At 42.0% G+C, this 27,985-nt stretch overlaps 4 protein-coding genes across 4 annotated transcripts in view; 3 read left to right on the plus strand and 1 right to left on the minus strand.

Annotated features, from left to right (window-relative positions):
- tmco3 (transmembrane and coiled-coil domains 3) overlaps positions 1-9,878 on the plus strand; it is a 31,737-nt gene extending 21,859 nt beyond the window's left edge. Inside the window, exons 2-14 of the mRNA XM_071541378.1 lie at positions 21-301; positions 1,268-1,435; positions 2,344-2,523; positions 2,959-3,159; positions 3,412-3,540; positions 3,879-3,971; positions 4,441-4,627; positions 6,147-6,264; positions 6,363-6,558; positions 6,772-6,922; positions 7,027-7,106; positions 7,207-7,356; positions 7,966-9,878. Of these exons, the coding sequence (XP_071397479.1) occupies positions 21-301; positions 1,268-1,435; positions 2,344-2,523; positions 2,959-3,159; positions 3,412-3,540; positions 3,879-3,971; positions 4,441-4,627; positions 6,147-6,264; positions 6,363-6,558; positions 6,772-6,922; positions 7,027-7,106; positions 7,207-7,356; positions 7,966-8,079 (2,048 nt within the window). The 3' untranslated portion in view covers positions 8,080-9,878. The remainder of the gene's footprint in view (positions 1-20; positions 302-1,267; positions 1,436-2,343; positions 2,524-2,958; positions 3,160-3,411; positions 3,541-3,878; positions 3,972-4,440; positions 4,628-6,146; positions 6,265-6,362; positions 6,559-6,771; positions 6,923-7,026; positions 7,107-7,206; positions 7,357-7,965) is intronic.
- A 1,555-nt stretch (positions 9,879-11,433) lies between these two features.
- On the minus strand, positions 11,434-14,626 carry LOC139662674 (potassium-transporting ATPase subunit beta-like). Its single transcript, XM_071541394.1, has 7 exons — positions 14,515-14,626; positions 13,002-13,130; positions 12,768-12,881; positions 12,416-12,621; positions 12,231-12,293; positions 12,015-12,107; positions 11,434-11,592 (listed from the first exon to the last, which is right to left on the minus strand). Exons 1-7 carry the CDS (start codon positions 14,624-14,626, stop codon positions 11,434-11,436), a joined length of 876 nt encoding a protein of 291 aa, XP_071397495.1.
- A 1,980-nt stretch (positions 14,627-16,606) lies between these two features.
- Positions 16,607-23,203, plus strand: grk1a (G protein-coupled receptor kinase 1 a). Its single transcript, XM_071541382.1, has 7 exons — positions 16,607-17,308; positions 18,587-18,714; positions 18,829-18,986; positions 19,777-19,860; positions 20,691-20,815; positions 21,701-21,902; positions 22,896-23,203. The coding sequence occupies exons 1-7, from the start codon at positions 16,607-16,609 to the stop codon at positions 23,186-23,188; spliced, it is 1,692 nt and encodes a 563-aa protein (XP_071397483.1). The 3' UTR covers positions 23,189-23,203.
- Positions 23,204-25,253: 2,050 nt separating this feature from the next.
- Positions 25,254-27,985, plus strand: part of LOC139662658 (transmembrane protein 255B-like) — a 12,221-nt gene continuing 9,489 nt past the window's right edge. Inside the window, exons 1-3 of the mRNA XM_071541368.1 lie at positions 25,254-25,317; positions 26,285-26,427; positions 26,731-26,793. Coding sequence (XP_071397469.1) covers positions 25,254-25,317; positions 26,285-26,427; positions 26,731-26,793 — 270 coding nt within the window. The remainder of the gene's footprint in view (positions 25,318-26,284; positions 26,428-26,730; positions 26,794-27,985) is intronic.

Raw genomic sequence — 27,985 nt, forward strand, 5'->3', positions numbered from 1 at the left:
TATCGATCCTGACACCCTAGTGAAGACAGACACAGAGGTTTGGATGCAGCTTGTGTGTTCACTGCTGTGCGTTGGCCTGGTGGGGGCACTCGCTGTGCTGCAGAAGGACCAGGTGGCCCAGCATGCCATCAAGCTCCACCGGGGCCGGGGGGCCACACACGGCCACACCTGGGTGGCCAGCAACTGCAAGCGGCTGGTGGGCCTCCTGCGGCAGAAGAACGTGGTGGTCAGGAAGCTGGCAGTCGCAGCAGATGCTGTCGGACGAGACCGGGCCCTCTCAGAACCCGAGAGGCTCTTCCAGGTAGGGAACCAGGCTCAGAACAAAAGCAAAGACCCTCTATTTGTATCCCAGTGCAGTGATTTGTTTGCCACAACTTAGCTACGTTTTTTCATTCTGCCATCATGGTACATGTTGTGTGCGTGTGTGTGTCAACACATTCTTGTGAACACAATAACTGAAGAACAATACATGATAGAAACTTCATACTTACACCACAGGTTTCCCCTAATCAGATCAGTGTACGTTCGACTGGTGTTCAGTCTGTGCTACCTGCTCAGGATGAGGATTCTCACTCGTAATGACCTACCCAGAATGGGCTACTACCTGTATAAATGTGCTTAAGACTAGGGTAGCCCATCCTGTGGGGTAGGAAAATGTATCAGAATAGGCATGGTGTAAAGCTTCCATGGAGATACTGAAATGCGTACATTCTCACAGCACGTTCTCTTTTTTACATATAGGTCTACTAATTTCTGTGGAAATAGTGGCCGTGTCTTCTGGAATGTTTTTTCACTTTGCTTGCTTGCTTTAAAACGCCCTGTGCATGCACACATCATCATGTTGGTAGCTCAGTCCGAGTGATAGCTTGGTTTGTCAGAACACTGGTTGAACGTATATGATTTGATTACATTTTGGAGCACCTTGCTGCATACATTTGCATAATAATGAAGAAAAACTGATTTTCTTGAAACTACTATTTCATATTAATACCGCACATGAATTATGTGATGATAAGTATGTTGACATATTTGCTAATTGATGCATTAATTAGCTTAATTAATAGCCTCATTAGCATAAGTGGTTATATTTAATATATCATGGTGATTAGAGCGGGGCATTAGGCAGCTCAAGTGCCTCTTGTTAAATCCATAATAGAGCTTTTCAAGCCAAAGCTAGCAGACTTTTTTTTTTGTAAGATTAATGACCATTCTACTTTTGTTCCTTATGTTGTCTACATTGATTTTGCGTCTCCCTGCCTGTGTCAAGGTGCACACTCTGGAGGTCTTCCAGAGGGAGCTGAATGAGAGCGAGCGCTTGGTGTTTCAAGCGGTGCACAGCCTGCAGAGGGCGCTGCAGGGAGACTACAGGGATGTGGTCAACATGAAGGAGAGCAGCAGACAGAGATTGGAGGCCCTCAGGGAGGCAGCCATCAAGGTGAGATGGAGGGAGTCATGGTGGTCAAAAGTATTTCATGGATATTTCCTCGGTTAGACTAGAAGGAGAGATGAGACAAAAAATATCAGATGGTAGACAAAGGCAAAGTTGTTCCAAGGTAAGTGAACAAAGTCAGTATTAATGACCATAGAATAGTGTTCCTGATCTGAAGCATGATAGTAATCTAAAGTAAGTAAAGTGTCTATATATAACTATGTATATGTAGTGAATAGAGCCATTCACATCTTGGCAAAGACAACGACTGCCTTCATAAGAATGCCTTCATTTTTTTAGACAGTGGATTGAAGAGTAGGTCCACAACACAGAGTTTAAGTTTCTGTTTGCATAACTGTGTCTGGAGATATTATTACTTTGCACAACTCAAACATACTGCCATCATCTCATTGTTTGTCTGTCCTTGCCCTGACATTAAAGACCCCAATAAAATTGTATCTTTACTTCCTTGATTTGATGTATTTCCTATTGAAACCGGACGTCAGGGCAGGACATAACACAAGGAGGGATCACTCAAAAGTCTAAACCAATGGAATATCAGTCAGGGAGACAAAGGCAGTTTTATTTGAGCGGAGGGGCGGGATTGTTCAAAAATCTGTGATGGTTTTATTGGTTGGAATTTGCAGTATGAGGTCAGCATTAAAGATACTCTGTTTTCCAGGAAGTAAAAGTAATGTGAGTTCATTTCATGGGGACTTTAAGTGAAGAATGATTTTATCCTTTATGTCCTTTGAGTGCATCCGAATATGAATTTTCTAAGTGTGTGAACTACAAGCTATTGTGTGTGTGTGTGTGTGTTTTGCCTGAGTGTACAGTTTCTCTCTGTTAGTATGTCTGCATGTCCTTGTCCTGTCTCACACACACTTGGCTGTGGGTTTGTTCTCACCCTTCAGGAAGAGCAGGAGTATGTGGAGCTGGTGGCAGCTGAGAAACACCAGCAGGAAGCGGTGAAGACCGCTCTCGCCCAGAACAAGACTCTGTCCATGCTGGATGAGATCCTGGAGGACGTCAGGAGGGCAGCAGACCGGCTAGAGGAGGAGATCGAGGAACACGTCTTTGACAACAACAAACAGGTCAGCAGAGAACAGCAATGGCTCTGCATGAGGTTGTTGTTTTGTTTTTTTTGGTTTAGCTGATTTTACACATTCTGAGATTGAATCCTACGAGGGTAGTCACGATACATGCACCAGTACAGAAAATCTTGCCATTTAAAATAGGTCCCAGCAAGTCTTTGCACAACCTCGGTCTTTATGTAACACATTCCAAAATAGCAAAATAAGTGGGGCAGCCGTGTGGCGTAGTAAGTAGGGAGACCACCCTTCAGCTGGAGGATCTGGAATCAAGCTTTGGTGTTAAAAAGCATCCGCCTTACTGAAGTAAGACACTGAATCCCTACCAGCTGCATGCATGCTGCTCTACAGCTGAAAAGAGCATAACCTTAACCCTAACCCCAGGGATCAATAACGTACCACATTATGACTCCCTCCTTACGCTGCTCTGCTGTGTAGATGAAAGGAGTGAACGTAGAGGCCGTCCTGAGAGTGGAGGACAATGAGGAGGATGGAGGGAAGAGGAAGAACATGTCCCGGCGGAAGGAGGTGGAAGACAACCTGGGACTGAGCATGCTCATTGACTCCCAAAACAACCAGTATGTCCTGACCAAACCGCGAGACTCCACGATGCCAAGAGCAGACCATCACTTCATTAAGGTCAGATATTCTCACCTCATGTTACCTGAGAATCTAGTACCCACCACTTTATCCAGGTTCACCTTACCTCTGCCCTTTAACCAAAGAACTCACCTGAAAACTCATCTCACATCTTCATGAGATCAGAATTGGAAACCTCAAATCCCTCATCCCTCAATATTTACTTGGTTAAAGCCTCAATATTAAAGAATACAGAGTATTATTAAGTATATTTGCTCTAATTTGTGCTGTGTTTGCTCTGTGTGTGTCCAGGACTTGGTGTCAGTGGTGATGCTGTCCCTCCCTTGTGGTTGGCTTTGCACTCTGATGGGTCTTCCCCCTATGTTTGGATATATTATATGTGGGGTCCTGCTTGGTCCCTCTGGCCTGAACAGCATCAAGGTGTGTGAGTGTGTGTGGTTGCAGTGTGTGCAATGTCTGATCAGACTAAACACTTTGAAAAGACCAGGTGCACTGTCAAGTAGCGAGCAAGCCTCTTTAGGCAATTGTTGCTACACTAGCATAAAAAAATCCAGTCAGTCAAAGTGTGGTGCATTGTATGTTGGACTCAAACTGGTTTCAACTTAGCAGCTGCATGTTCTGCACTGCAACATTACCGACATTTGTGAAGTATGCTATTTATGTTCTAAAACCATAGAAAGCGCCAGATGATTATACACTTCTGCTTCAGCCTGTCATCCTGAATGCTGCCTAATTGTATCTTGCGCTGTGTGTTGCAGTCGATGGTGCAGGTGGAGACTCTAGGGGAGTTGGGCGTCTTCTTCACTCTCTTTGTGGTCGGACTTGAGTTCTCGCCTGAACGCCTACGCAAGGTACGCAGCAGGGAGAGGGATGGGGACTCCAGTTTGAGACTCGCACTCAAGTCATAAAGGGGTCAGAAAGAGATGAGTTGCCAATGCCTGACATACGAATGGCTCAATAAGGCATAACGTAACCAGCTGGCTGGTAAATTTCCTTACAGTGGTGTAAGCACACTTGAATCAGGCTTTTGACCAAAGACGTGACGCTCGACTCAGACTTGTCCCTCAAACACTTGAAACCTGACTTGAACTTGAATGAATGAACTTGTGAGTATCTTTTGTACACAATACTGATGTTATTCGTTCAAGACCTGTTTCTTCCTGATTTCATTGTTTAACGAGAGCTGGTTTCAGTTATATACATCAGTTGTTTGCATTGCTTTACCACTTCAACATGACACTAACTTCTGTAAAGCGTGTTTTATAATAGTGTGTTATAAAATTCATACTGATACTCTGTGTGTGTATTGTGTGAACATAGGTATGGAAGATATCAGTGCAGGGGTCGTGCTATCTGAGTCTGCTGATGGTGTCGGCCGGTTTGCTATGGGGACAGGTCCTGCGTATTCGACCCACCCAGACGGTCTTCATCTCCAGCTGTCTCTCCCTGTCCAGCACTCCTCTAGTGTCTCGCTTCCTAGCAGGCGGGGCCAGAGGGGAGAAGGAAGGTAGCTGTGTGTATCTATATATCTCTTTCTTCAAGTGACTTTGGTCCTGTAGCTTCTCTGATTCAGTGTATTTAGGAAATTAATGACTGGATGTGCCAAAACTTTCTTCAGCTAAATAAAGACAAAACGGAGGTAATTATCTTTGGCACTAAGGAAAAGAGGCAGACAATTAGGGCTCACTGTGACTCCCTGTCTTTCAAGAGTAAAGACCAAGCTAGGAATCTTGGTGTTATTATGGATGCCGATCTCAATTTTAACAACCATATCAATACCATTACAAGATCAGCTTTTTATCACCTTAAAAATATAGCCAAAGTAAGGGGTCTTATGTCAAAACCTGATTTAGAAAAGCTGATACATGCATTCATTACCAGCAGGTTAGACTACTGCAATGGTCTTTTCTCCGGTCTCCCCAAAAAAACTTTGGGGCGTTTACAGCTCATTCAGGATGCTGCTGCCAGAGTTCTGACTAAGACTAAGAAAACAGCCCACATTACACCAGTTCTTAGGTCACTGCACTGGCTTCCAGTGTGCCATAGAATTGATTTTAAAATTCTGCTGCTTGTCTATAAAGCGCTAAATGGCTTAGCTCCAAAATACATTTCTGACCTGCTCCTAGGATATGAGCCACCCAGACCTCTGAGGTCATCTGGGACCGGTCTGTTAGTTGTTCCCATGGTGAACACTAAATCAGGCGAAGCTGCTTTTAGTAATTATGCTCCCAATTACTGGAATAAACTTCCAGAAGAACTGAGATGTGCTCCCACTGTCAGCTCTTTTAAAAGTCGGCTCAAAACATTCCTTTTCTCTGTGGCCTTCCGCTAAATCATCTGTATGTAGATGTAACAGGTGTTATTATCTTTATTTATTTCTTTTATGTGTGTTTTACCTATTTTATCTCTATCTTTCTTTCTTTTCTTTCTTTTTTAATGTCATTTTAAATAGTTGTGTGTATGTATTTTTTCTGTTTTATGTGAAGCACATTGTATTTGCCTTGTGTTTGAAATGTGCTATATAAATAAAGTTTGCCTTGCCTTGCCTATCTGTTTCTGTACTTGGACCACCATTGTGTTTAATTTCTGATTTTGGGGTTATTCTCACCTATTTGGGGTAGTCAGGGTATTTGGGGTTATTCACTATCTCTACTATTCTCTCTACTATTCTCTATTCTCTACTCTACAACTGTTGGAGCCATGTTTACATTAGTTCTGTTCAACCTGGCAGGGGCTGGCTGTGGTTTGTTATGGTTTGATAGGTGTCTCCTTTGATTACCCAGCTAGCCCAATTACAGCAGGAATTAAAAATGATGTGCACATCTTGAGCATCCTGAATTAGCATGAAGTTTCAACACTAAATGGTGAAACGGTAAAACTGTGGAGCAATTGACACTATTAAAACAAATGCTGTGCCAAACTTTGTTACCATATACAGGATGCATTCTGTTAGAAACAATTACTAGTAATCTTCAATTATACAGTTGTCAGTAATATGTCTCTGTGTGTGTTTGCATGTTTGACAGGTGACCTGGACTACAGCAGTGTTCTCCTGGGGATGTTAGTGATGCAAGATGTTCAGCTTGGCCTCTTCATCGCTGTCATGCCCACTCTTATCCAGGCACAGAGTGGAGACTTGGACAGGTCAGTTAGCCTTCTTATGCTTGCATGGCACACACATACACACACACACACACACACAGACACTGTTGTAAGTCTGGTGTTCTCTCTGTGTCCCGCAGCTTTCTGTTTGGGGGTCTCCGTGTGCTCGTCCTCCTGGCCCAGGTCCTGGTCTCTCTGGCTGCTGTGCTGCTGCTGTGTGCGCTGCTCAAATCATTCCTGATTGGTCCCTACTACAAGAAACTACATGCTGAGAGCAAAGGCAACAAGGAGATCCTGGTGCTGGGGATGACCGCTTTTGTCTTTTTCATGCTGATGGTATGCTCTTCGCTTTTTCTCATACTTTTTTATTCCTATATAAGGAGCTCCGTTTTCAACTTTTCACTCTCTACATACTGTATCTCTTTCTTTCCTTCAGATTTCTTGGATTTTTCTACAAATACCAGATATGCGTCCTCCAAAGTAGCATTATGTAACCTCCCTTGAAGAAAGTTAATTGTGTTTATTTTCCTACTACTGACTGTTCCCTAGGTGACAGATTTTCTGGATGTTTCTATGGAGCTGGGCTGTTTCCTGGCCGGAGCATTGCTCTCCACCCAGGGTCACATGGTCACTACGGAGGTCATGGGGTGCATCGAGCCAATCAGAGATTTCCTTGCCATCATCTTCTTTGCCTCTATTGGTCAGATCCAACATAGCAATTTAGCTTTATTGTCACATCATACCGTCAGCACCATTTATATTGAGACTTACTAAGACGTCTTGTGTGTTTGTGCGATGCTGCAGGTCTCCATGTGTTCCCCACATTCGTGTTGTACGAACTCACCATCCTGCTGGTGCTAACACTCACTCTCGTCATTATGAAGGTACAGCGGTTTTCTTTCTATCACTCTCTCTCTTTCTCTAGTATCTCTCATTCACTTACTCGATCACTCCTTTCCCCTCTCTCTCCTCATTTTCTCCTAGTTCGTGATGGCTGTGGTGGTGCTGTCGGTCATCTTGCCACCAGGCTCCCGACACATTCGCTGGGTTGTGTCAGCCGGCCTAGCGCAGGTCAGCGAGTTCTCCTTTGTCCTGGGCAGCCGTGCGCGTCGTGCTGGCATCATCTCCAGAGAGGTCAGTAGCACCTGGTAACCAAACTGGTGAGATAAAAACACAGGGATTTTAGCCTTTGCACAGAGAGAGCTCAGGTGGTGTGAGGTGCAACAGTCCCTTTGTTATATTTTGGTCTGTTGATGAGTGTTGGGCTGAGGGTGATTCAGCCAGAGTGCCAGAATATTTTTATTCCAGTGGTGGACTGTAACACAAAGCCTACTGGTTAAATTAAGTTTAAGTTTATTTAACAGGGACCATGCACAATAAGAACATAAACCTCCAAGAAGTCTGATGAACAAAAGCACAACCTACATATCAAGCAACAAATCTTCAAAAATAGGATGAAATATCCCTAAACAAACATTTCATGAAATTACATGGCAGTGTACAATATTACATACTGATCGTGAAGTCTAATCCGTTCCATTAAATAGTTCGGTAAAGCCAATAATTGATGAGCAGTGATAGTTCCACAGGGAACAGCCTCATTTCACAGGCACCGTTAAATCAGCGGTAATCTCATCAGTCAAACCTCTTGCCTTTTTCTTTTCCTCTCAATCTCATTTTTCTCTTTCTCTCTCTATCCCTTGATCTCCTCCCACCTCTCTCCATCTTCCTGCCTCCTCCCAGGTGTACCTGCTGGTTCTCAGTGTCACCACTCTGAGTCTGCTCCTGGCACCGGTGCTGTGGAGAGTTACCACACACAGATGGGTTCCCCGGACTGAACGCAAGACAGTCACCTGACCAGACCGGCTGCAGGGCTTCTAAAGACTTCCCCACATACTCCTGCAAAGGAACGGTTCATTTGGGCATTCAAAAACGCCTTCACGCCAACACACAAAAGAGTGTGATATGGCCTGTTGTGTGTGTAATCGTTTCACATCCTATGGACCAAATCTTCCTCTTCTCCTACTTTGATTTAAAGACTTTGGCAGATGAATTACCACCAACCCCTGGATCTTTTGATGAATTACCATGCTGCTTAATGAGAGAATCTGTGGAGGAAGAGAGAAAAAACACTTAAACCTCTTCAAACTAATCTTACCTCCTACTCATTACTCACACATGGACCTGAGGTTATGGAAATCCCTCCTTCAAAAGGCTCTGAAGATCTTCTGTCATGAATCATCAGTCACATTGTCTCCATATGAGTTATTTCATGCACATCTGTCACATGGAGAAACGCACCTCCTATATTAAATGAAGGAGCATCCATATTCTTGACCAATATCGCATCCAAGTAGATACAACAGACATGGTCTCGCTTGATAACTCATACTAAAATAGTTTCAGGTAATGACTGCATCAAAGTACATCACTGACCTGCTTTCCTCTCTCTTTCAGTATAAATCAGCAATCTAAAAGGCTTGAAATCTACCATTGTGTACTCAGATAGGAACCCCACCTTTCATTAAATAGAGAGAAAACAAGACACGTGTTATCCTCACAGTTCTAATACTTTTAATGCACTTTGAATCACCTTTTTTACTCGGCAAGTTTATCCGTCACAACCTACAGAACTGCATGCGTATTAACAAAAACAATTTCCCTCTCCACAATCTTCAGTCCCACAGGGATGAATCATCATTTTTGTTCTGTTTGTTGTTTCTGTTCACTCTTTCTTTGATCCTCGTCGTTTCTTCATCCTTCATTCCTAATCTTTCTTCCTTGTACCAAGCAGGTGGACCAAATCTGAGGGTTAGACTCCAGATATTGTTTTATTTTTTTTCATGTATGGGTAAAATGTTTGGATTTTTTTTAATTTTTTTTTATTAAGAATGCACTTGTCTATGTCTTAAAACAGCTTCCATTTTCACTATATCTGACCTTTGTCCAATGTGTTACTGTTTCTGACATCTGCCTGGTTCAGATTTAGGTGGATTGCAAATGACTAATTCTGATTGAGCACACCTTCTATCTGCTGTATTTGATAGATATTACTTGTAGGATTTTCTCATTAATATGCCATTGGGAATTTAGTTGTGATGACACATTCTATTGCTATCTAAATAAGGCTACAACAATTGCTTTGACAAAGAGTATGACCTGCTTTATTCTCTCATTTTGTCCAGTGGAGCTCCATTTCTTGCAGATGGTCACAATTTACTCAGCAATGTTATAACTAGAGGAAATCCTGCACATCTATCGTAGAATGTCAAACTGATGTGCCTGCTACCAAACACAGACCTACAAATAAGACTTTCAGATCTTAACATATGTGGGGTGGCGCTCATTTGGCATCCAGTGCTGTAAATGTTCTTCTCTTATCGTTCATAATGTGCAATGTAAATGTATGTAGCACAGCTCCATGTCATATTTTGTTTCATATTTAATGTTGTTGTCGGTTTCTTCTTGGAGTGTGTTAACAGAGAGGGTGTTTCTCTTTATTTTGTCAAAAGGATTGAGTTTACATATTTATAGTGTGAGTGGTCATGAATGTGTCCTCCAGGGCGAAAAGAGATGCTATTTTCATCAAAATGTTGTACATCATGTATTTTCAGATTGTTGAATTATTAATTCATTTATTTATTAAAGGTGGTATGACTAAGAAATATCTACTCTTTGTGTTTTGAGATGCAGTGCTTTTCCTGAGGAAGCGAAAACATTAACTGCCCAACTGGGAAGCGTAGTTACATATCAGAGATCTTAAGACCTCGCTGCCTATCTGCACTGCTTCACCTAGAGGGCGCTGTCAACACAGAAAGCCTTTGTTTTGCCACTGTATGTGCCACATGCATTTACGCTATTTCACAATCCTATAATCTGGATATGCATTAGCCTGCATTTCCTAATCTCTGTCTCATTCATCTCATCTCATGTTGGGAGTCACAAGTGTGGAGAGGGAAATTGCTAAATCAAAGGTCCCTGGTTTTAATCCAGTATTAAGGTTGTGTTTGTCATAGGTTAAGAAGAAATACATCTTAACAGTCTTCAAACTACTAAACAGCTACTTTCTGATGAAGGCATTTCTCCTCCCTCTTCATACCTCCTGTACTGAAACAAAAACACAGGAATGGGCAGTTTGATATGAGCAGATCCATGTGACCAAATCCTAGTTATCGCATCATACAACAAAATAATCTCCTTTTTCAAGGAAACAACGTCTAGCTTCCAAGATCTCTAAGCTGACCAAACTCCTTCTAATAATCATCTAACCAACGGACGAGACGGCTCGTGTTGGAGTGTGTGTGTATGCATGTGTGTGTGTGCTAGACACATGTACTACGTAAGCTGATAACCCACAAAGCTTGCAGTCAGCAGAACTATGAGAACCCTCTTCAGCCTCATCATCCTATTAGCGGAGGTGTAGGTGGAAGGTAACTAGTTACAACTATTCTACTCAATGTACTTGAGTAGAGTTTTAGAGTTATGCTACTTTTCTGTAGTTATTTCTTTTCTGCACTGGGATCTGGCATTTACAGTGAAATAGTCACAGAACTTCATCTCTCACTGATACTTTCAGTTTTGTTGATATGAGCTAAAAAAAAATCCTAAACCTTAGACCATAGCAAAAAAAGGGAAAGAATTACTAGTATTACTACCATTATGATTATTATTGCTAATTAGAAATGTTAATTCAGTTGCATAAGCTGTATGTACTTCATGGGATAACCCTCTAAGGACACACTCTGTACATGTTTAATCCCAAATCTACCCCTAGAACTTAGTTGATTGATTGAGACAAATGAGCTCTCTCTCTCTCTCTCTCTATCTCTCTCTCTCAGTCTTTCTTGCCCTGTGTGTGTATGTGTGTGTACACCAAGTTCCATAATAAGCATTGGATTTTAATGTTTAATTCAGTTATGGAAAAAAAAACTGATACAGATTGTAACATGAATCAGCGAAGCAGGACAAATCATGTTTATAAAAGCACCACATTCGGCAGCAATATGCATCTTCACTGTAAATATTCATGCATTCCAGATTTACAAGTGGGCCTACAATGTTAAGTTGAATAATAGTGGTTATAATAATGCTGTCAAAGAATAATTCCAGTCACTATTGATCAGTAGACACCTGATATATCTTTGATACTGATGGGTAAGTTGTTATTATGGGGTGTCTAAGTTCCCCTTTCTGCCCTAGCTGTTCTGTTTCTCATTTCATAGCCTTGAGGTAGAAGGTGACTTTTCCCTCGTAGGGGTCGTAGAAGTTGTTGTGGCTGACCCTGTCGGCGACCGCTCTGCACTGGATCTTGGCGTGCTTCTCCCCGATCAGACTGAACCGAACTGCCACCAGGGGGTTGACATAGTTGGGCTGAACAGAAGAAGGAGAGAGAAAATGCAGACCATTACTTATTAACTTTAGTTTTTTTTATTTTTATCTTTTCCTCTCATATACCAGGACATGCTGCTAATATTTGATTCCATAATGAGATATCCACCATTTGAAAAATCTACACCGACACCTACTTTTTTCTAGTTTTTGAAATATTCCAGGTAGCAAACAAAATGGATATAATAGTGTTTTTTTTAGTGCTTTTTATTCTCATCAAATTCATTTTTGATAGTGGATGTAATCAACTCAAAACCGGTTCCTTGACTCTTACACACAGGACATTTTAATGGCATACACTAGATTTGCATGTATGACAAATATCAATTCAAGGTCTTGCTAGCACTCATGTGTATGTTGTGGCTTTGGTTAGACTTGCTACTTTCTTCAACTTTCTTGTTTACCTGAGCCAGTCTGCCGTAGTAGGGGAAGTAAGAAAAATCCATAATTCCCTTTTTAGGGAAATACTCCATTTTTGCCACATTTTCTTGTCCCTCCTACACACACTCACACACAGAGACACAGATTGTCAGCAATACATGTTTAGACAGTATGTAAAACCTCAGACTCATTTTCTTGAATGCATGTGATTGAAATCATTTTATGCATTTGTTGCTCACCAGCACAGTGCAGTTGATATACGGGGGCTGGCCAGTGTTATTGGAAGGCAAAAAGTCAATGATCTGGAGAGATACAACATAAAATTAGTACCTTCAGTCCTGCTTATTTGTATGTGTGATGGAAAAAAAAGCCTATATTATGTGACTGTCCATTTCCCTCATAAGTGAGAATGGTCCGAACGCACCCTGTTCATCTTAACGACGACACAAGGCATGGTGCAGTTGTAGCCAAAGGTTGGGTCCTCAAGTCCTGAGCAGGGTCCCAGCATGCTTTGAGTGAAGGGGCATGCCCACTTGGTGTGATGAGGGGCAGAAAAGGTCTTCTGCATGAAGTACTTTCCCTTAGTGCAGTTGTAGGTGTTACATTCCAGCTGCTTGGTGTCGTTGTACGCTGAAGGGTGGAGGTGGGCAGGAAGAAGAGAGAGAGAGAGAGAGGGAGAGATTCATAAATAACACGTTTGTGGAGGCTGGGCAATGTCTTGTTAGGTATTAGATTATAGATAAATGCCCACTGGGGTGATTTGAGTGACTACTAACGCTTCAGGAAGTCATGAAGGCAGTTGGACATCTTCATCCAGCTGGCCTTGTCTGACGTGTTGTAGTTGATCTCGAGCACCTCCTCTACGTAGGTGTCTGGCCACACCATCACCCCTGGACAGACACACACACACACACACACACACACAGAGAGAGAGAGAGAGAGAACTGGTTGAGGAGTACTGAGATCTGATTTAAGTCACTGCCTTAACTCCTTGTTGTTGTGTTTGTTACCCGGAGACTTGAGTCGATCCTGGTAGTCCGGGCCGTACGGGTCCAACGTGTACATGAGCACCCAGATGGCCAGAGAGAAGAGTCCTGACATCACTATATAGAAGGCCACATAGTACAGACTGATGTACACTATAAGGGAGGGAGGGAGAGAGAGAGAGAGAGAGAGAGAGAGGGAGAGAAAGAAATAAGTGTTACATGATCATGGGGTATTCAAGTAGCCCTTTCTGCCCTATCGCCTGTCTGGCACTGTAGTATTTCTTATTTCAGAGCCTTGAGGTAGAAGATGATTTTTTCCTGGTAGGGGTCGTGGAAGTTTTCATAGCTTATTATGCAGACTGATGTTCACTGTAAGGGAGAAAGTGAGAGAAAGAGAGATGACACATTGCTTTGTTAAATGCTTCCTGTTCTTCCACATTAGCAAGGCAGTTATGCTTAATGCGGAAACACTCATACCACAGAAAGGAGTGTGTGCTGACTGTGACTGTGGTAATAAAGGTAAATGTCTACACTGCCAGAGGTCAAGGCGTCCTCTGTCGATGTGAGCTCAGTTTAATCTGATTGTAATATCAAACAGAGGAGAAGGAGTCTCACAAACTCCAGAAACCACAGCTTACTTATCTCACCACCCAGCTTATCTTTCTCTGTCCACACACTGAAAACACACACAGCTCACTGTGGTGATATTAAAAGGACATGAAAAGTCATACAAAGTGGTACGCACGAGTGCGTATGTGCGCTGGATGTTTGGGTTTATATGCGTGAGCACACAGGTGTGTGTGTGAGCTCACGTGTCGATGCGTGTGCCTGTTTAAGTGTGTACACACACACACACACACACGCTTGCATCTATTTGGTGCATCATTTAGATAAGTCAATTTAAAGCCTAAAAAAATCTATGGCCATGAATCACGATCCATGCAACCCATTACACCACACATTAAACCTGCACAGATCCCCTGATGGTTCTGTTTCTAAGCTTTATTATAATATAGCGCATAACATCAAGTCAAGTTTATTTATATAGCCCTTCATCACAAAGCATGTCTCAAAGGATTTTACAGAGAACAAGCCTGCCGAGATCTAACTAATCAACAATCAACCACAAAATAAAATGATGCAATACAGTATGCAAACAAAATTAAACAGGAGGAAACAAAACAAAGCACAAGACACAAACGTGCATGTTGGAAAGACGTAACAGGCCGACCTAAAATACCCAGGCAAGTCTAACCAGCACCACCAACCTTCGACCCTCAGCGAAGACAAGGAAAAACTCTAAAGAAAACCCCCCATTAGGAAAACTTGACTCACTTGAATCAACTCATCAGTGATTCATTTGAGCACACTTTTGCAGGTCTTGGCGTCAAATATTGGACAAACATTGGTCTTTTCTGATCATTTAATGTGTCATGTTAATGCTTCACTTATATTTCAATGTGGCATGAGGGAAGTAAATCAAGGGGGTCTCAAATATTATAAACAGTATTTTGAGGGAGCCTTCTTTTGTTCCTACCCCATTTCTCTGGTGTTCTCCCCATAAACGTCCCATTCTCTGAGTTCCAGATGAAGCGTCCAAAGTCTTCACAGCGCTGGCCACAAGTCCTCTTCTCCTTCAAGGTGGCCATGTTGAAACTCTATGCTGACCAGGATCCACAGCAGGTTCTTCTTCTCTCTTCTGTACTCTACTCAACTCTACTGCTGCACTTCTCTTCCTCTCTGTTCTTCTCTTCAATCAATCAAGAAACTAATGTTATTATGTGTCTCTATTTCTCCCCTCTCTCCTGTCCCTCCCCACAGATGTTGAGGTGCTTTCAGCTTTTTGTGCTATTGTCTGGCACCCTATCTCATTTTCTTTTACTGTAAATGCCAAAACTCACTCCCTGGATCTCGTCGCGGAGTGTGATGCATGTGCTATCTCTTATTCCGTATTTATACAGCCAAGATAAGGTGGGCATGTAGCAGGTACAGAAACTCAGGTTGGCTCAGCATAGAAACATGTAAATTTCCTCCTTCAGCACCAATGTCCTTCACTCCTTCTCAGAGGATCACCTTGAGCAGCCAGAAAGTCTTCAGGATACACCAAGAATACAACAGGCATCTTGGTTACTAATCATAACAGTCAAGGCCAAATATATGACCTGCACACACATAAATTGAACTGAAATGAATTTAACCCATTTATACAGGGTAAATGATTGGTATACAGATATAGACAGCACTTTCACAGCACAGTTCCAGATCTAGGAGACATTAGTCAATGTTTTCCTCAGAGTATTATGGGGTTGGGGTCAATTCATCAATGAACTCATCAATTCCAATTCAACTGAGGAACTGGAATTTGAAAAAACCTACAGAAAACGGATTTGGACTTGAATTGGAATTTCAGGAAGTTTAATTTAATCCAAGGAAATTCTGTTTTTCTTAGCATATATCTGAGATTACACATAGTGTTATATATTATCAATACTGAATATCATGAAATAAAATTAAAGAAATTAAAGGTATCTTACAGGTGGTATTTGATGCATAACGTAACCATAATACATACGTTATGACTGAATGTATTTGCTTTGTTTAACTGTCTTTTGTTTGATTCATAATGTTTGGTTTATACCGTTTAGCAAGTCAAGACAATCTCTCAGAAGTGGAATTTCATGGAATTTCATGGAATTCAATTCTGTTTCATGTCATTCCAGTTCAATTCCAATTCAATTTCCTTAGAGCTGGTTGCAATTCCAATTCCAACTGAATTGAATTGGAGTTTACCATTAATTCTCAATTCAGGTCATGAATGGCCCCAAACCCTGGTAAAAAGGCTCTCTGCAGTTGATTTGGTGATATGCGCCTGCATAAGCATGATGTTATCCACAAACATTTCTACTTTGACAATGGCTGCTGTGTGGCTCTTACAATCTATCTCTCACATTCACTGCATTCCACTCATTGCCAACCCACTACATGAATACCACTTCTCTCTCTCTCTCTCTCTCTCTCTCCCTCTCTCTCTCTCTCTCTCTCTCTCTCTCTCTCTCTCTCTCTCTCTCTCTCTCCATCATTTTCCTTGCATCTCTATTTGTCTGTCTTCCGTCGTTACGTATTGTTTTGCAGTGGGCTCATGGGTTACAACAGGATAAGGTATTACTGCTAGTGGATAAAGCCCTTAGGGTAAGGTGATGAGTCAGGCGGCTCTGCATGTGTGTCTGCATGTGTGTGTGAGAGAGACGGGGGGGCAGGGGGGTAGGGGGGGCTACACCTTTGAGTCTCAGGTCCTGTGATAGCCTTAGTGAGAGAAACCCTGAGCACTCACTGTCCCATGCTGGCTGTGGCTGTATCTGTCAGGCGGACAATATTCTCCACTCCTGACTCACTGGAACAAATCAGGAGCAAGAAGAAATCCTCATCCTGTTTCTTTCCTGTCAGGACTTGAGTCGTCCATCCATCTGCTCCTGTCTTCTCTCTCCTCCATCTTTTCTCTGCAGTGAGACTTCCTTACACTTCTGTGTGATCCGTCCCAGGAGCCCGACTTTCTTCTGTAGCTTTTGCTTTTGCTTGCTGTTTCGCCTACATTTCTCCTTCCCTCCTCCTCACTTCTCCACTGTGTTACCATGGATATTGGTGGCTTGACGACAGTGGTGGCCAACTCTGCCTACATCTCGGCCCGCGGGAGCTTTGATGGCACCGCCAACCCAGCTGCCAACCGGGACAAGAAGTACCATGGCCGCCTCAAGCTGCCACACATCACAGTGTGTGAGGGTCTGAGGGAGACTTTAGACCTCGGCTTCCAGACAGTCTGTGTGGACCAACCCATCGGCAAGCGTCTCTTCCAGGAATTCCTGGACTCCAACACTGAGTATAAGGGCCCTTGTCGCCTGTGGAAGGATATTGAGGAATACAACAACGCTGAGGACAAGGACCGGGTCCATAAAGCAAGCAAGATCTTGTCCCGGTACATGGAGCCGGGTGGCAAGTACTTCTGCCCCTTCCTGCCGGAGAACGGCATCACAAAAGTAAAAGAGAAACACCAGGAAGCTGGAGACGACCTTTTAAATGAGACGCTGGACAATGTGATGGACTTCCTCAAAGAAGTGCCCTACACTTTCTTCCTGGAGAGCATGTACCTCAAGAGGTTTCTGCAGTGGAAGTGGCTGGAGATGCAGCCCATGGCTGAGGATTGGTTCCTGGATTTCCGTGTGTTAGGGAAAGGCGGCTTTGGGGAAGTGTCCGCCTGTCAGATGAAGGCCACAGGGAAACTGTACGCCTCCAAGAAGCTCAACAAGAAGAGGCTGAAGAAGAGGAAAGGCTATGAGGTGAGGGCAGCGTGGCGGCCCAGGACAGGGAAGTGGTGGCTTTGAGTTCTGTAGATGCATCTAGTTCACTTTGAAATGAATTCTTAGGAGTAAAGAGAAACCAGTGCTTTTTGTGTAGTTCTTATGCAGAGACTTGTTGACATGCAGTCCTAACACAGACTGACACAAACACCTTGACCTTCTGCAGAACATCTCAGCAATCTAGATTATGGATCTAATTGCATAAGGCTATTATTCAGGGTTATTACACAATGCAATAATTGTGGACATTACATTTGTCTGGAACACATTTTAATGTTCATGAAGTAGAGTTGTGGTCTTGGCATGGCAAATTAGTTTGTGTCTGCCTTGTCCTCCAGGCTTTTTGCATGCCTGTGTGTTCCTTCCCTCCAAACAATGGCCAGCAATTAGATGTTGCAGACAACATTATGGACCTTTGGCTTATATGATTAGTGGCCTCAGCATTAGACCGATTTGAGCTCCTTATAAAGCGCCAATCCATCCATGTTTATAAATGGACCAGCTCTGGACTGGACTTCCTTCTCTCCAACACAGAAACACTCATAATAATAATAATCATGATAATAACTGATAGCTCTCCATCAGAGAGGGAATGATAACCTTTTCAACTTTTTTTTCGTAAAGAAAAAAGGCCAAAATGACAGTTACTCTCTACATTGGAGGCTTCAGTAGTGTTATGTAATGGTGAAACTGAGGGAGGCTTATTATCCTTACATACTGTATATCTATATATATATGTACATATATCTTTAAGAGAATTCAATTGTGGCCATCCTTTGAAATAACCATTCATGGCCTCCTGATACTTCAACATCATTCAAAATGTAATTTATTGTCATTGATTGGCCAACCATTTATATTTAGCTTTTCTACACTGTCTCTCCAATGAAGGACTATGCTTACTGAATCAGGGCCATGGGTTTGGTTTTTATATTTTAAACATAGTTATTATTAGATGTAATTAAGTAAATGAATGGAGAATGAATGGAAATAAAGTAATGAATGGAGAATGAATGGAAATAAAGTAATGAATGGAGAAGTATGTCTGTGTGAGTGTCACTGCTGTTTCAAAGTCTAAAGATGATAACTTAGTGTGCTTATGCCATGTGTGTACTGTACAAACTGGTCCTGCTCATATCAGATGCTGTCTCTTTGTGTCCGTGTGTATTGTAAACTTTTACGAATCAAGAGTCAGTTGAGTTGCTCCACCTGAGATCTGAGCTAATATGACAGCAGCTTTCCCCTCCTGTCCTTTAGGGGGCGATGGTGGAGAAGAGGATCCTGGCGCGAGTCCACAGCAGGTTCATCGTCTCGTTGGCTTACGCCTTCCAGACAAAAACAGAGCTCTGTCTGATCATGACCATCATGAATGGAGGAGACCTGAGGTTAGATCACACTCCTGACTGACCACACCATCCCCTTTCCATATTTGTCTCTTTGGTTATCATCTCTCTTTCAGCCTGTCCTTTGACCCTACACTTTCTCTCCCACACGACTAGGTATCACATTTATAATGTGGATGAGAACAACCCAGGGTTCGAGGAGTCCCGGGCCTGTTACTATGCTGCTCAGATCATCCAGGGCATGGAGCACCTCCACCAGAAGAGAATTATCTACCGGGACCTCAAACCAGAGAATGTGCTGCTGGATAACGAAGGTCAGACACTGATTTGCAGGAAAAATAGATCTGGTTTCTGCTGTTTGGTCCTGAAGTGCAACCTGAAGACATTTTTGGACTAGTTCAGCTATTCCTGCTGTATCAGTGGTATTTTGGCTATGTCAGTCAAGAGCCTGCAGTCAGCTTCATCAGTCTGAAGTAATGTAACTCTAGAGTCAAGCCTGTAGTTGGCTCCCCTTTTTAGAAGTAATGTATTAAGGCAAGAGCCAATCCCGGCTCAGCTGGCTTGGTCCAACATGGCAGTGCGACTGTAAATTATGGTGTACTGTACGATTTTGAACCATTCAATTATTGAAACAATGAAACGGAAACCCCTAATTAACATCACATCTATACATTTTAACCTAATTTTAAACCTTTAAAACAGCTTTGCTAATTTATACTTTTACTGGCATAAGATTGGCATTAATGTATGTTGGGCCCGCCCCCTACTACACAACATTCCCCTGCTTGTCGAACCTTGACTTTAAAAATATGCCCCCTTCCCGGCCCCCTGAGGTCAAAACACCCCCTGCGCGCACACACACACACACACACACACACACACACACACACACACACACACACACACTGGTCTGCACAAATACATTGAAGCACTCCATTACATATCCCCTTCACACTTTGATCCCCTCTCACTTCTAACACAAGGACATCTTTGAGTTATCGCGCTCCTCGAGGCTCATGAGTCAGAGGCGGAGTGTGTGGGCCAACATGCATATCTCTGTGACGTGTGCAGTGCTTGACATGGGCCTGGTGTTTGCTCTCACAGGTAACGTCCGTATCTCTGACCTTGGTCTGGCTGTGGAGCTGGCTGATGATCAGTCCAAAATCAAAGGCTACGCTGGGACTCCAGGTACAGTGGACACTTTACCATCCCACCAATTCCCTGCCCCTTACCTGCTCTAACAAGGGAGAGGTAAAGCCTCTATAGACCCCAAATGTTTACTTTTCTCAACCTACAATTACCTTATACCGTAACACTCAGGTCGGTTTCCTCCCATACAATACCACACTCTGCAACATATGCAGTACATTGTACCTTAATTGTTATTACCTGTCTGCACTTGAATCTGTTACCTGAATGGCTTGAAACTATTATGCCATGTTATCATAGAGTTCAATGTCTGTTAAAGCAAAAATCTACCTTAAAATAGAATCTGTATACACTTTTAACATTAATTATACTTAATGTACCTGCTATCCTTTTAAAAAAAAAAAAAAAAAAGTGCCATAAAGCTTTTTCATTCTCATTTTGGAATGAAACTTTGTTCCATCAACAACAAACTAGAGACTGATCCCAGGCTAACTTTCTTGAGATTTGGGTACATGCTGTAATTTGTCTGTTATCACTAAAATTATAGAAACAAACAGTTATTATTATTACTTTGAGTAGTAGTAGTTTAGTAGTTGTACAATAAGCCTATTCTGTATTGTTAATAGAGGAGCTCCAAGAAAGTGTCTCATGATAACATTACAGATTAGATTGTTTGATCTCTTTTGAGCTTCGAGAGAGAGTTGTTCAGATTTAGGTTTTGATTATAATACTGGCTGAAAGATCTTTAGAAAAAGTGAATTTAAGATCCAGGTTACCATTTCAATTGGAGATGGAAGAGAGGTTGTTTTCAAAGGATTGTTATTTGACATGACAAGGAAAGGTCATGACCTTTTCTGTCTAACCTGCAGGTTTCATGGCACCAGAGCTGCTGAAAGGGGAAGAGTACGATTACTCTGTAGACTATTTCACTCTGGGTGTCACTCTGTATGAGTTCATTGCTGCCAAGGGACCCTTTAGAAGCCGTGGAGAGAAGGTAAAGTTATATGAACTGTTTTTTCCCCTTCTCAATCCCCTTTTTAAGCTGTTGTCAAACTTTGAACATGCTCTGTTTCTTTTACTGGATACATTCTCTCTGCCTCATTCCTCACAGCCCTCTAGTTTCTTACCTCTCTCTGTCATGTGCCATTTAAACCTGCTTTTGCTAAATCTGTTTGACAAATGCCTCTTTCATTTGAATACAGAAACAGCCTTCCATGATTAGATAGCTCAACCATGCCCACTTGTGGCTTGATGCTGATATTGCTATGAAACACAAAGCCCTAACCTCTTACAGGTTCATTAAACAAACCTGTCATGCAAATCAGTCATCATTTTGCTGACTGATTTTATCTAAATGGCCTTACAGTACGGTAAGTGCATACATTTTCGCATTAGACATGCTGTGTATGTACATAAATATAGATATTTACATTACAGAGCGTTTACAATGGTGTTGTAAAGCACTTTAATATCAATATGCATTAATATTGATCTGAATGGCTTGAATCCAAGCATGGCCTGACAGAGGCCGACTGCAGATAAATAATTCTGGTGTTAGCAGAGCTGTGCAGGTGAAACTCAACCGGTGAAGGTCTGGATTTAGTTTCTTTCCTTCCCTACTTAAAAAAAAAAAACTAGAGGAAAAAAAAGGCTGAGGCAACAGAGGAGAAAGAAACTTCAAAAGGTTGTAAAAGAGTCGTAAAAGTGGAAATACTTCATAGATCACAGATTCAGAGAGTTTACTGAAGAAAGTGTATTAGACCAATGTGACACCCAAGCCATGGACAGGTTTCAACCTGAGTTTAAACCTGAGAGTAGGCTAACCCAAGTGGGACATGGTGTGTTTGGTGTAAATTAATCTCTATTGCTCACTGTCCAGGTGGAGAACAAGGTGGTGAAGAAGCGGATCCTGAACGATCCGGTCACCTATCCAGAGACGTTCAGTGAGAACGCCCGCTCCATCTGTGAGGGTCTGCTGTCCAAAGAGGTGGACAAGCGGCTCGGCTTCAAGGACGGATGCTGTGACGAGATCAGGGCGCACCCCTTCTTCAGCGAGATCAACTGGAGGAAACTGAACGCAGGTGTGTGTGTGTGTGTGTGTGTGTGCGTGTGTGTATGTGTATGTGTGTTTCAGAAAGACAGAAATGCAGTGTCATGCAGTGTGCCATCAGACACTTCCACTATCTATTTCACAAGTTATGTCACTTCCAGTTAGTGTTTTGTCCGCTTGCTTCAAATTGCACCAATTCACATACCTGCTTCTTCAGTTTTCACACACTGATATATTTACTTTCTGCATACTAATAATATTTTTTTCATAAGGGTTCCGCTTGGTTTCATACTGTGTACAGATTTTTTTTTTTCATATTTTACAATGTTGTGTTTATACATACCTATATGTATACACATATTTATAACAAATATGTTCCTTCCTGTACTTATAGATCTATTTTTTGCTCTTATCATGTGAAAATATCTGAAGTTTTGGTGCTTTAACTTCACTTGAAAGGTTACAGGGTTTTGCAAGCCTTGGGCTGATGAAACCCTTCCAAAACCCCATTGGATAAATTCAAAAATTGCATGGTGGTCAAGCTTAAACCAAGGCTGATTTTCTTGAAAAGTTGATATTTTGGAAATACGAGGTTCATGTACCTGCAACGTCCATGATTCGAATCCCACCTGAGGCGTTTGTCACATGCCATCCCCCTCTCTCTCTCCCCATCTTTCCTGTCTCTCTCAGACATCTAGTCAAATTAATGGCCAAAAAAAATCATCTTAAAGAGTAACTAAACCCCAAACCCAAATCTGTGTAAAGCCTGACATCTAATGGTAAAAAAAATGCTACTGAAATGGCCATCTGTTATTGGCTGATCTTTGGTGTCTGGTGATCACCTCCTAGAGTACAACGTGTGGTGACATCACCTGGCACCAAAGATCAGCCAATAGCAGATGGCCATTTCAGTAGCCTACCATTAGATATCAGGCTTTACACAGATTTGGGTTTGGGGTTTAGTCATTCTTTTAAAAAAAACAAGTGCCTGACATCAGCACCCCGCTCTGTTGCGTCTCTGCAGGGATTCTTCCACCTCCTTTCGTCCCAGACGCCAAGACGGTTTACGCCAAGAACATAGACGACGTCGGGGCCTTCTCCACGGTCAAAGGCGTGCAGCTGGAAGACCCGGACAGGGAGTTCTTCGACGAGTTTGCCTCGGGGAACATTGCTATCCCCTGGCAGGAGGAGATGATCGAGACGGGGATCTACGGCGAGCTCACGGTGTGGGGGACCGGCGGGGCGTTGCCCAACGACCTGCGCCGCGAGTCCATCCTGGAGCAGCCGCCCAAGTCTTCCACCTGCAGCGTGTCATAAGACAGACGGCAGACAGAGGAACATTTACTGTTCATGGATGATTCTGCACGACCTGCTGGTTAAGTCAGAGGGGAGCGGTGGGGCGGGACAGGTTTGGTGATGTGTCAAAGAAAGAAAAGAAAGTGGTGAATTGCAAGTGGAATGATTGCAATGTTACTGATGATGGTGAGGATGAAACTAATTGAAAGGGTCTGTTTCCCAGCAGTGCAGTCCTAACTGATAATCAGATACTCATGTGAATCCTGTTTCCCCTTTTTTGCTGCAATGTATGCTAGCCAAGTTTGCACAGTTCAGTTTTATAATTCATCAAAGTCTGCTGAATGCTTTGATGGCACTTTACTGTGAAATCTCTTCAGTTCGGCTTTTACTATAATGCACGCTTTTTCTCTGCAGTGCTTTTTATTGCATAATCTCACTGCCTGTATCTAACATTGGATTTTTGTTGGACTTTTGAGGTCTGGGGAGTGAGTGAGCAATTACTGAGAGAGAGAGTGAGTGAGTGAGTGAGTGAGAGAATAAGTGAGTGGTGTGTGTGAATGTGTGTGTGTGTGTGTGCAGTTAAGTGTGTGAGTGTGTGGGTGAAATGAAGCTGCAGGTGAACTGAGGTGGTTCTTCCATTCACAAGAAATGTAGATAGTGCAGAAGTCATAAACTGGTTTTATCTGGCTGCCGTGTGCAGTGACTGCTGCTCTCACTCTTGTGCTCGCCCTAAAGCTCAAGTCATAACTCTGTCAGATACGTTTTATATCAGAAATACACTGAGGTAACATCCCTTCTCCGTATCTTGTTTTGCTATATACGCCACACACTTAACTACACATTTGTTATATGTAGTACAAAGTGTTTGTTCATATTTCCACTGTTTGCTTCAGCAGAGTCTACATTATTGATACCAATCATTTCACAGGAACCTTATGCTAAACAGGGTTTTTACATCTATTTCCTCTGTATTTAACAATTCCTGTAGGTGAATGTCTATACCAGCTCCAGAAGTGTAAATAAGCTTGTATCAGTGTTGCAGAGATGTTTATAAGTTCAAATAAATATTTTGCCATAAAAGGACCAAATTAGTTTTTTTGTGCCGTAGATTTAAAAGACGGTGGAAAATAGGATAACCGTTCACTTCCATTTATTCAAAGGATCCCATTATGCTTTTTGCTAAATGTTATCCTATATCCTAACAATGCAGAATAAGGGGGAGTTGCAATTCACTCTATGGCCGATGGAGGACGCTATTGACCAATATTAGCTACTATTGGCTCTCTTTTCAACATCATGACCAGGAATGAAGTAGGCGGCAAACCCACCAAAACTCAGTTTTCTCAATTTTAAGGGAAAAGGCAGAAATTAAATTATTGTTCTTTATATTGATGGTTGTTTGCCTAATAATGATCACCGACAGGAGGACACCTACCTTTTTCTTACCTTACCTACCTTTTCTTTAAACACTACATCACTGATCATGACCATTGATCACCTTAAACTGAATCCTCATATTTCATTTTATTTCATTGTATTTTATTTTATTTTATTTTAGTAAGTAGGCTATTTCATCCATCAGTCTTTAACCGATCCCTTATGTCAGTAGGCTACTATAAATGTTGCTGTCCTGTCTTCTGACTTGTGTGTGTATGCATGTAAAGAGTCCCAACAAATAGTTTATTTATCAATGAGGTGAATTCTGGGAGCTGATTGGATCCGGGCTCACCTTTCCTCTCGCTCTCTCTCTCTCGCTCTCTCTCTCTCGCTCTCGCTACACACAGTCGGTCGGAGCCTGTAGGAGTGTCAGGGTCAAAAGAAAAGTTGAGATCTTCTGCCGCTCAGACTCAAACTTGCCGCATTTATAAGAAGTCACACAGGAAAATGTTTGGATTATAATATAAACCCTTTAGGTCGCACCTTGGTACCTGTGGCCGCGTTGAGGACGTCGAGGATGCGGATGCGTTGAATCAACAGGGTCAACGACTGCCTCGATTTAGACACTGACGATTAGCTGAGTTAAGGTTTTTCATCCTTACCTGATCTCCTTTTAATTTAGGGATTTAATTCATCCCGATAAGTCGGAATGCAGCAGCCAACCGACCAACAGACAACTCAACAGACAACCACAGAAATACAGGATCCGACAGGTATTGTATTTATTTACAACTATCCCCTACTCCTCGGATAAATTAACTTTTAACGTTTCATTTTGTGAATTAACTGTTCATTTGATTATAAACGTATGACCTGGGAAGATGCACAAGGTTCTAATTTCACTGTTATAGCAGCATCGACTGAGTCATTACAAAACTAATTATCACAAAACATGAAGAAGTATATTTTGTGCTTGAGATGAATATAATGCTCTATTGAAACATCAGACTTAAATGCTGTGTGTGTGTTTGTGTGTGTGTGTGTGTGTGTGTGTGTGTGTGTGTGTGTGTAGGCTACTTGTATTTCTATACCATTTCTATTCTAGACCAAATGTCCTCTCAATGATGGAAAAATTACAAAAAGTGAGGACATTGTGTCTGTCCTCACTATTTCAAGGGGTTAATTTAAGCTTATATAGGGTTTGGGGTTTTGGGGTTTAGGGTAGAATTAGGATTTAGGTTTAACCTAGGCATGTTAAGGGTTAATGTTAGGGTTAAGGGGAATGAATGTATCAGTCCATGTCCAAATGTCCGCACAAGTAGGCTATCCAATTATAGGACTGGGCGATAATATCATTTATGGTCTTTCAGTAGAATCATACTGTGACGATGTGGTGATTTGGGGATATCGTGACACACAATTGTGCTGTCTTAAATGATGAAAACAAGCAAATTTTATTTAAAAACTCTGACAAAGTAAGGTATGAAACATTTTAAGGAATATTATTGGAAAATTTCAGTTTTGTTTGACATCACACCTAACATTACTATTCAGTTGGATGAACATTCATTTGATTAATTTGATTATTTAACATGTGATTTTGCATACATGAGCCATATCGTGATATATATCAATACTGAAAAACATCCTTGTGATGATTATTGTGATATTGATTTCAACCATATTACCCAGCTCTATATCCAATCAAGTATCTGCTCTCCCCCGCCCTCCCCTCTTCAGTGCAGTACCTGAAGCGGAGGAAAACAGCGCTGTATCTGACCGTGGGTCTGCTGTTTCTGGCCCTGGTGGTGCTGGGAATTGGCCTGCTCTCTGCTACACGGACCGACAATGTGCCTGTTGCTGGTTACTACTCCGGCATCACCGTGAGTCATAGTTACCCACACCTCTGCCTTTACCCACATTCCTGTCCAGATCCTCCGTTAGTGTGATCCTTTTTTTGTTCTGACATGAGAATTCACTTTTATTGTCATATCCTGAATCCCTTTTTGAATGAGAAAGATAAGGATGATAAGTTGTCTATTCTAGTGACTTTAGGAATCACTTTTATTACACAGATTCTGTGATTGTGAGATGGTATGGTATTTTTTTCCCTCATTGTTTCTCCATCTCCCCTTCCTCTGAATCCTTCTTTTTCTTCTCTTTTCAATTTCTCTTTCTTTCTCCAGCTGAGTTTTGGAGCTTTCCTAGGTATTGTTGGCATCCACCTGTTGGAGAACCGCAGGCCCATGGTGAGTCCGGTTCCCCAGCTCTTATGTCTTCTAGGGCAATATCTCACCACTGATCTAATGGCAATAGGACAGCAACTGTACACCATGCCTGAAACAAAACAGAAAATTAGTCCATGCTAGTAATAGGATGATGGTTTCAGCTGCACTGCTCTGCCAAGCCAAAGAGCGTTAACTGTGTCAAAATTGACTCTGTAGCAACTGATAATGTAGTAATTGCTGGGTAATATAATACACTGTCTAAATGTAATAAAACATCACTCTAATGGGTCAAAAAGTCAAAATCCTGACTTTTTTCTGTCAGAATTCTGACTTTTGTTCTTAGAATTCTGACTTTATTCTCAGAATCTCAGAATTCTGACTTGAAACTCAGAATTCTGAATTTAATCTCAGAATTCTGAATTTAACCTCAGAATTTTGACTTTATTCTCAGAATTCTGAGATTAATATCAGAACTCAAATACATTTTTCACATGTGGCCCTAATCCTCTTTCTTAATTATTAGTAGCATCCATGGGTAAATTTCTTTTGTTGATAAGAAATCTAACCCTAATCATTAACTTTGACCTTTAAAGCTGCTGCTGTTAGCCTTTATAGGGCAATATAGTAGTCAAATGGCATGCAGGGCACATAGATAAATGTAATGTAGATGAATTAGTAATTTATTTTATGTAAATTAATTGCATACTCATACAAATTTGCGTACATCTTGGTTGGCTTCAATAGTTGTACATTGCCCTGGAGCTCCAAGTGGGATAATTCACTTGGCTTAGGGGGTCAAGTGGCAGAGGTCTGTTTTCCTGTTGTTATAGTTAGCCTTTCCCAGGTAAAACGTGAATCAATTAGTTAATCATTTCAGCCATTTGTTTGTTCTCTCTCTCTCAAGGTGACTTGTGTCATCCATTTGAGCTTCATGTTCATCTCCTAAAAATGGGTCGTTGTTCTGGGAAAATGGCACATACATACCATAAATAAAAGGGTTATGTTACAGACTTTGCAAATTCACTAAACTGTTTATGGAAAATTGCTCTATTATGAGCAAGAAACAAATCAGATTACTCTATGCTGGTGTAATGCACTCTTGGTCCTTGTGTCCTGGTCAGTGGACATGACTGGATTTGTGGCCAAGGAAGTGAATGTGATTGGCTCAGGATTTCAATGACAAGAGAGGAAATTGCGTTAGTATTGGCCAGTA

The sequence above is a fragment of the Centroberyx affinis genome, unplaced genomic scaffold, assembly GCF_046629955.1.
Source record: "Centroberyx affinis isolate AG114_WGS23_722 - 3 ecotype Tasmania unplaced genomic scaffold, CSIRO-AGI_Caff_v1 ptg003857l_1, whole genome shotgun sequence".
Lineage (NCBI taxonomy): Eukaryota > Metazoa > Chordata > Actinopteri > Beryciformes > Berycidae > Centroberyx > Centroberyx affinis.

What these genes read in the sequence shown, in the direction of transcription:
- grk1a (XM_071541382.1), top strand. Translation starts at nt 16,607, where the DNA reads ATGGATATTGGTGGCTTGACGACAGTGGTGGCCAACTCTGCCTACATC. An exon ending in AGAAGAGGAAAGGCTATGAG is followed by an intron (nt 17,309 to 18,586) that starts GTGAGGGCAGCG and finishes CCTGTCCTTTAG; the next exon opens with GGGGCGATGGTGGAGAAGAG. An exon ending in ATGAATGGAGGAGACCTGAG is followed by an intron (nt 18,715 to 18,828) that starts GTTAGATCACAC and finishes CCACACGACTAG; the next exon opens with GTATCACATTTATAATGTGG.
- LOC139662674 (XM_071541394.1), bottom strand. Translation starts at nt 14,626, where the DNA reads ATGGCCACCTTGAAGGAGAAGAGGACTTGTGGCCAGCGCTGTGAAGAC. An exon ending in GGATCGACTCAAGTCTCCGG is followed by an intron (nt 12,882 to 13,001) that starts GTAACAAACACA and finishes GTGTCTGTCCAG; the next exon opens with GGGTGATGGTGTGGCCAGAC. An exon ending in ACTACGGCAGACTGGCTCAG is followed by an intron (nt 11,593 to 12,014) that starts GTAAACAAGAAA and finishes TCTTCTGTTCAG; the next exon opens with CCCAACTATGTCAACCCCCT.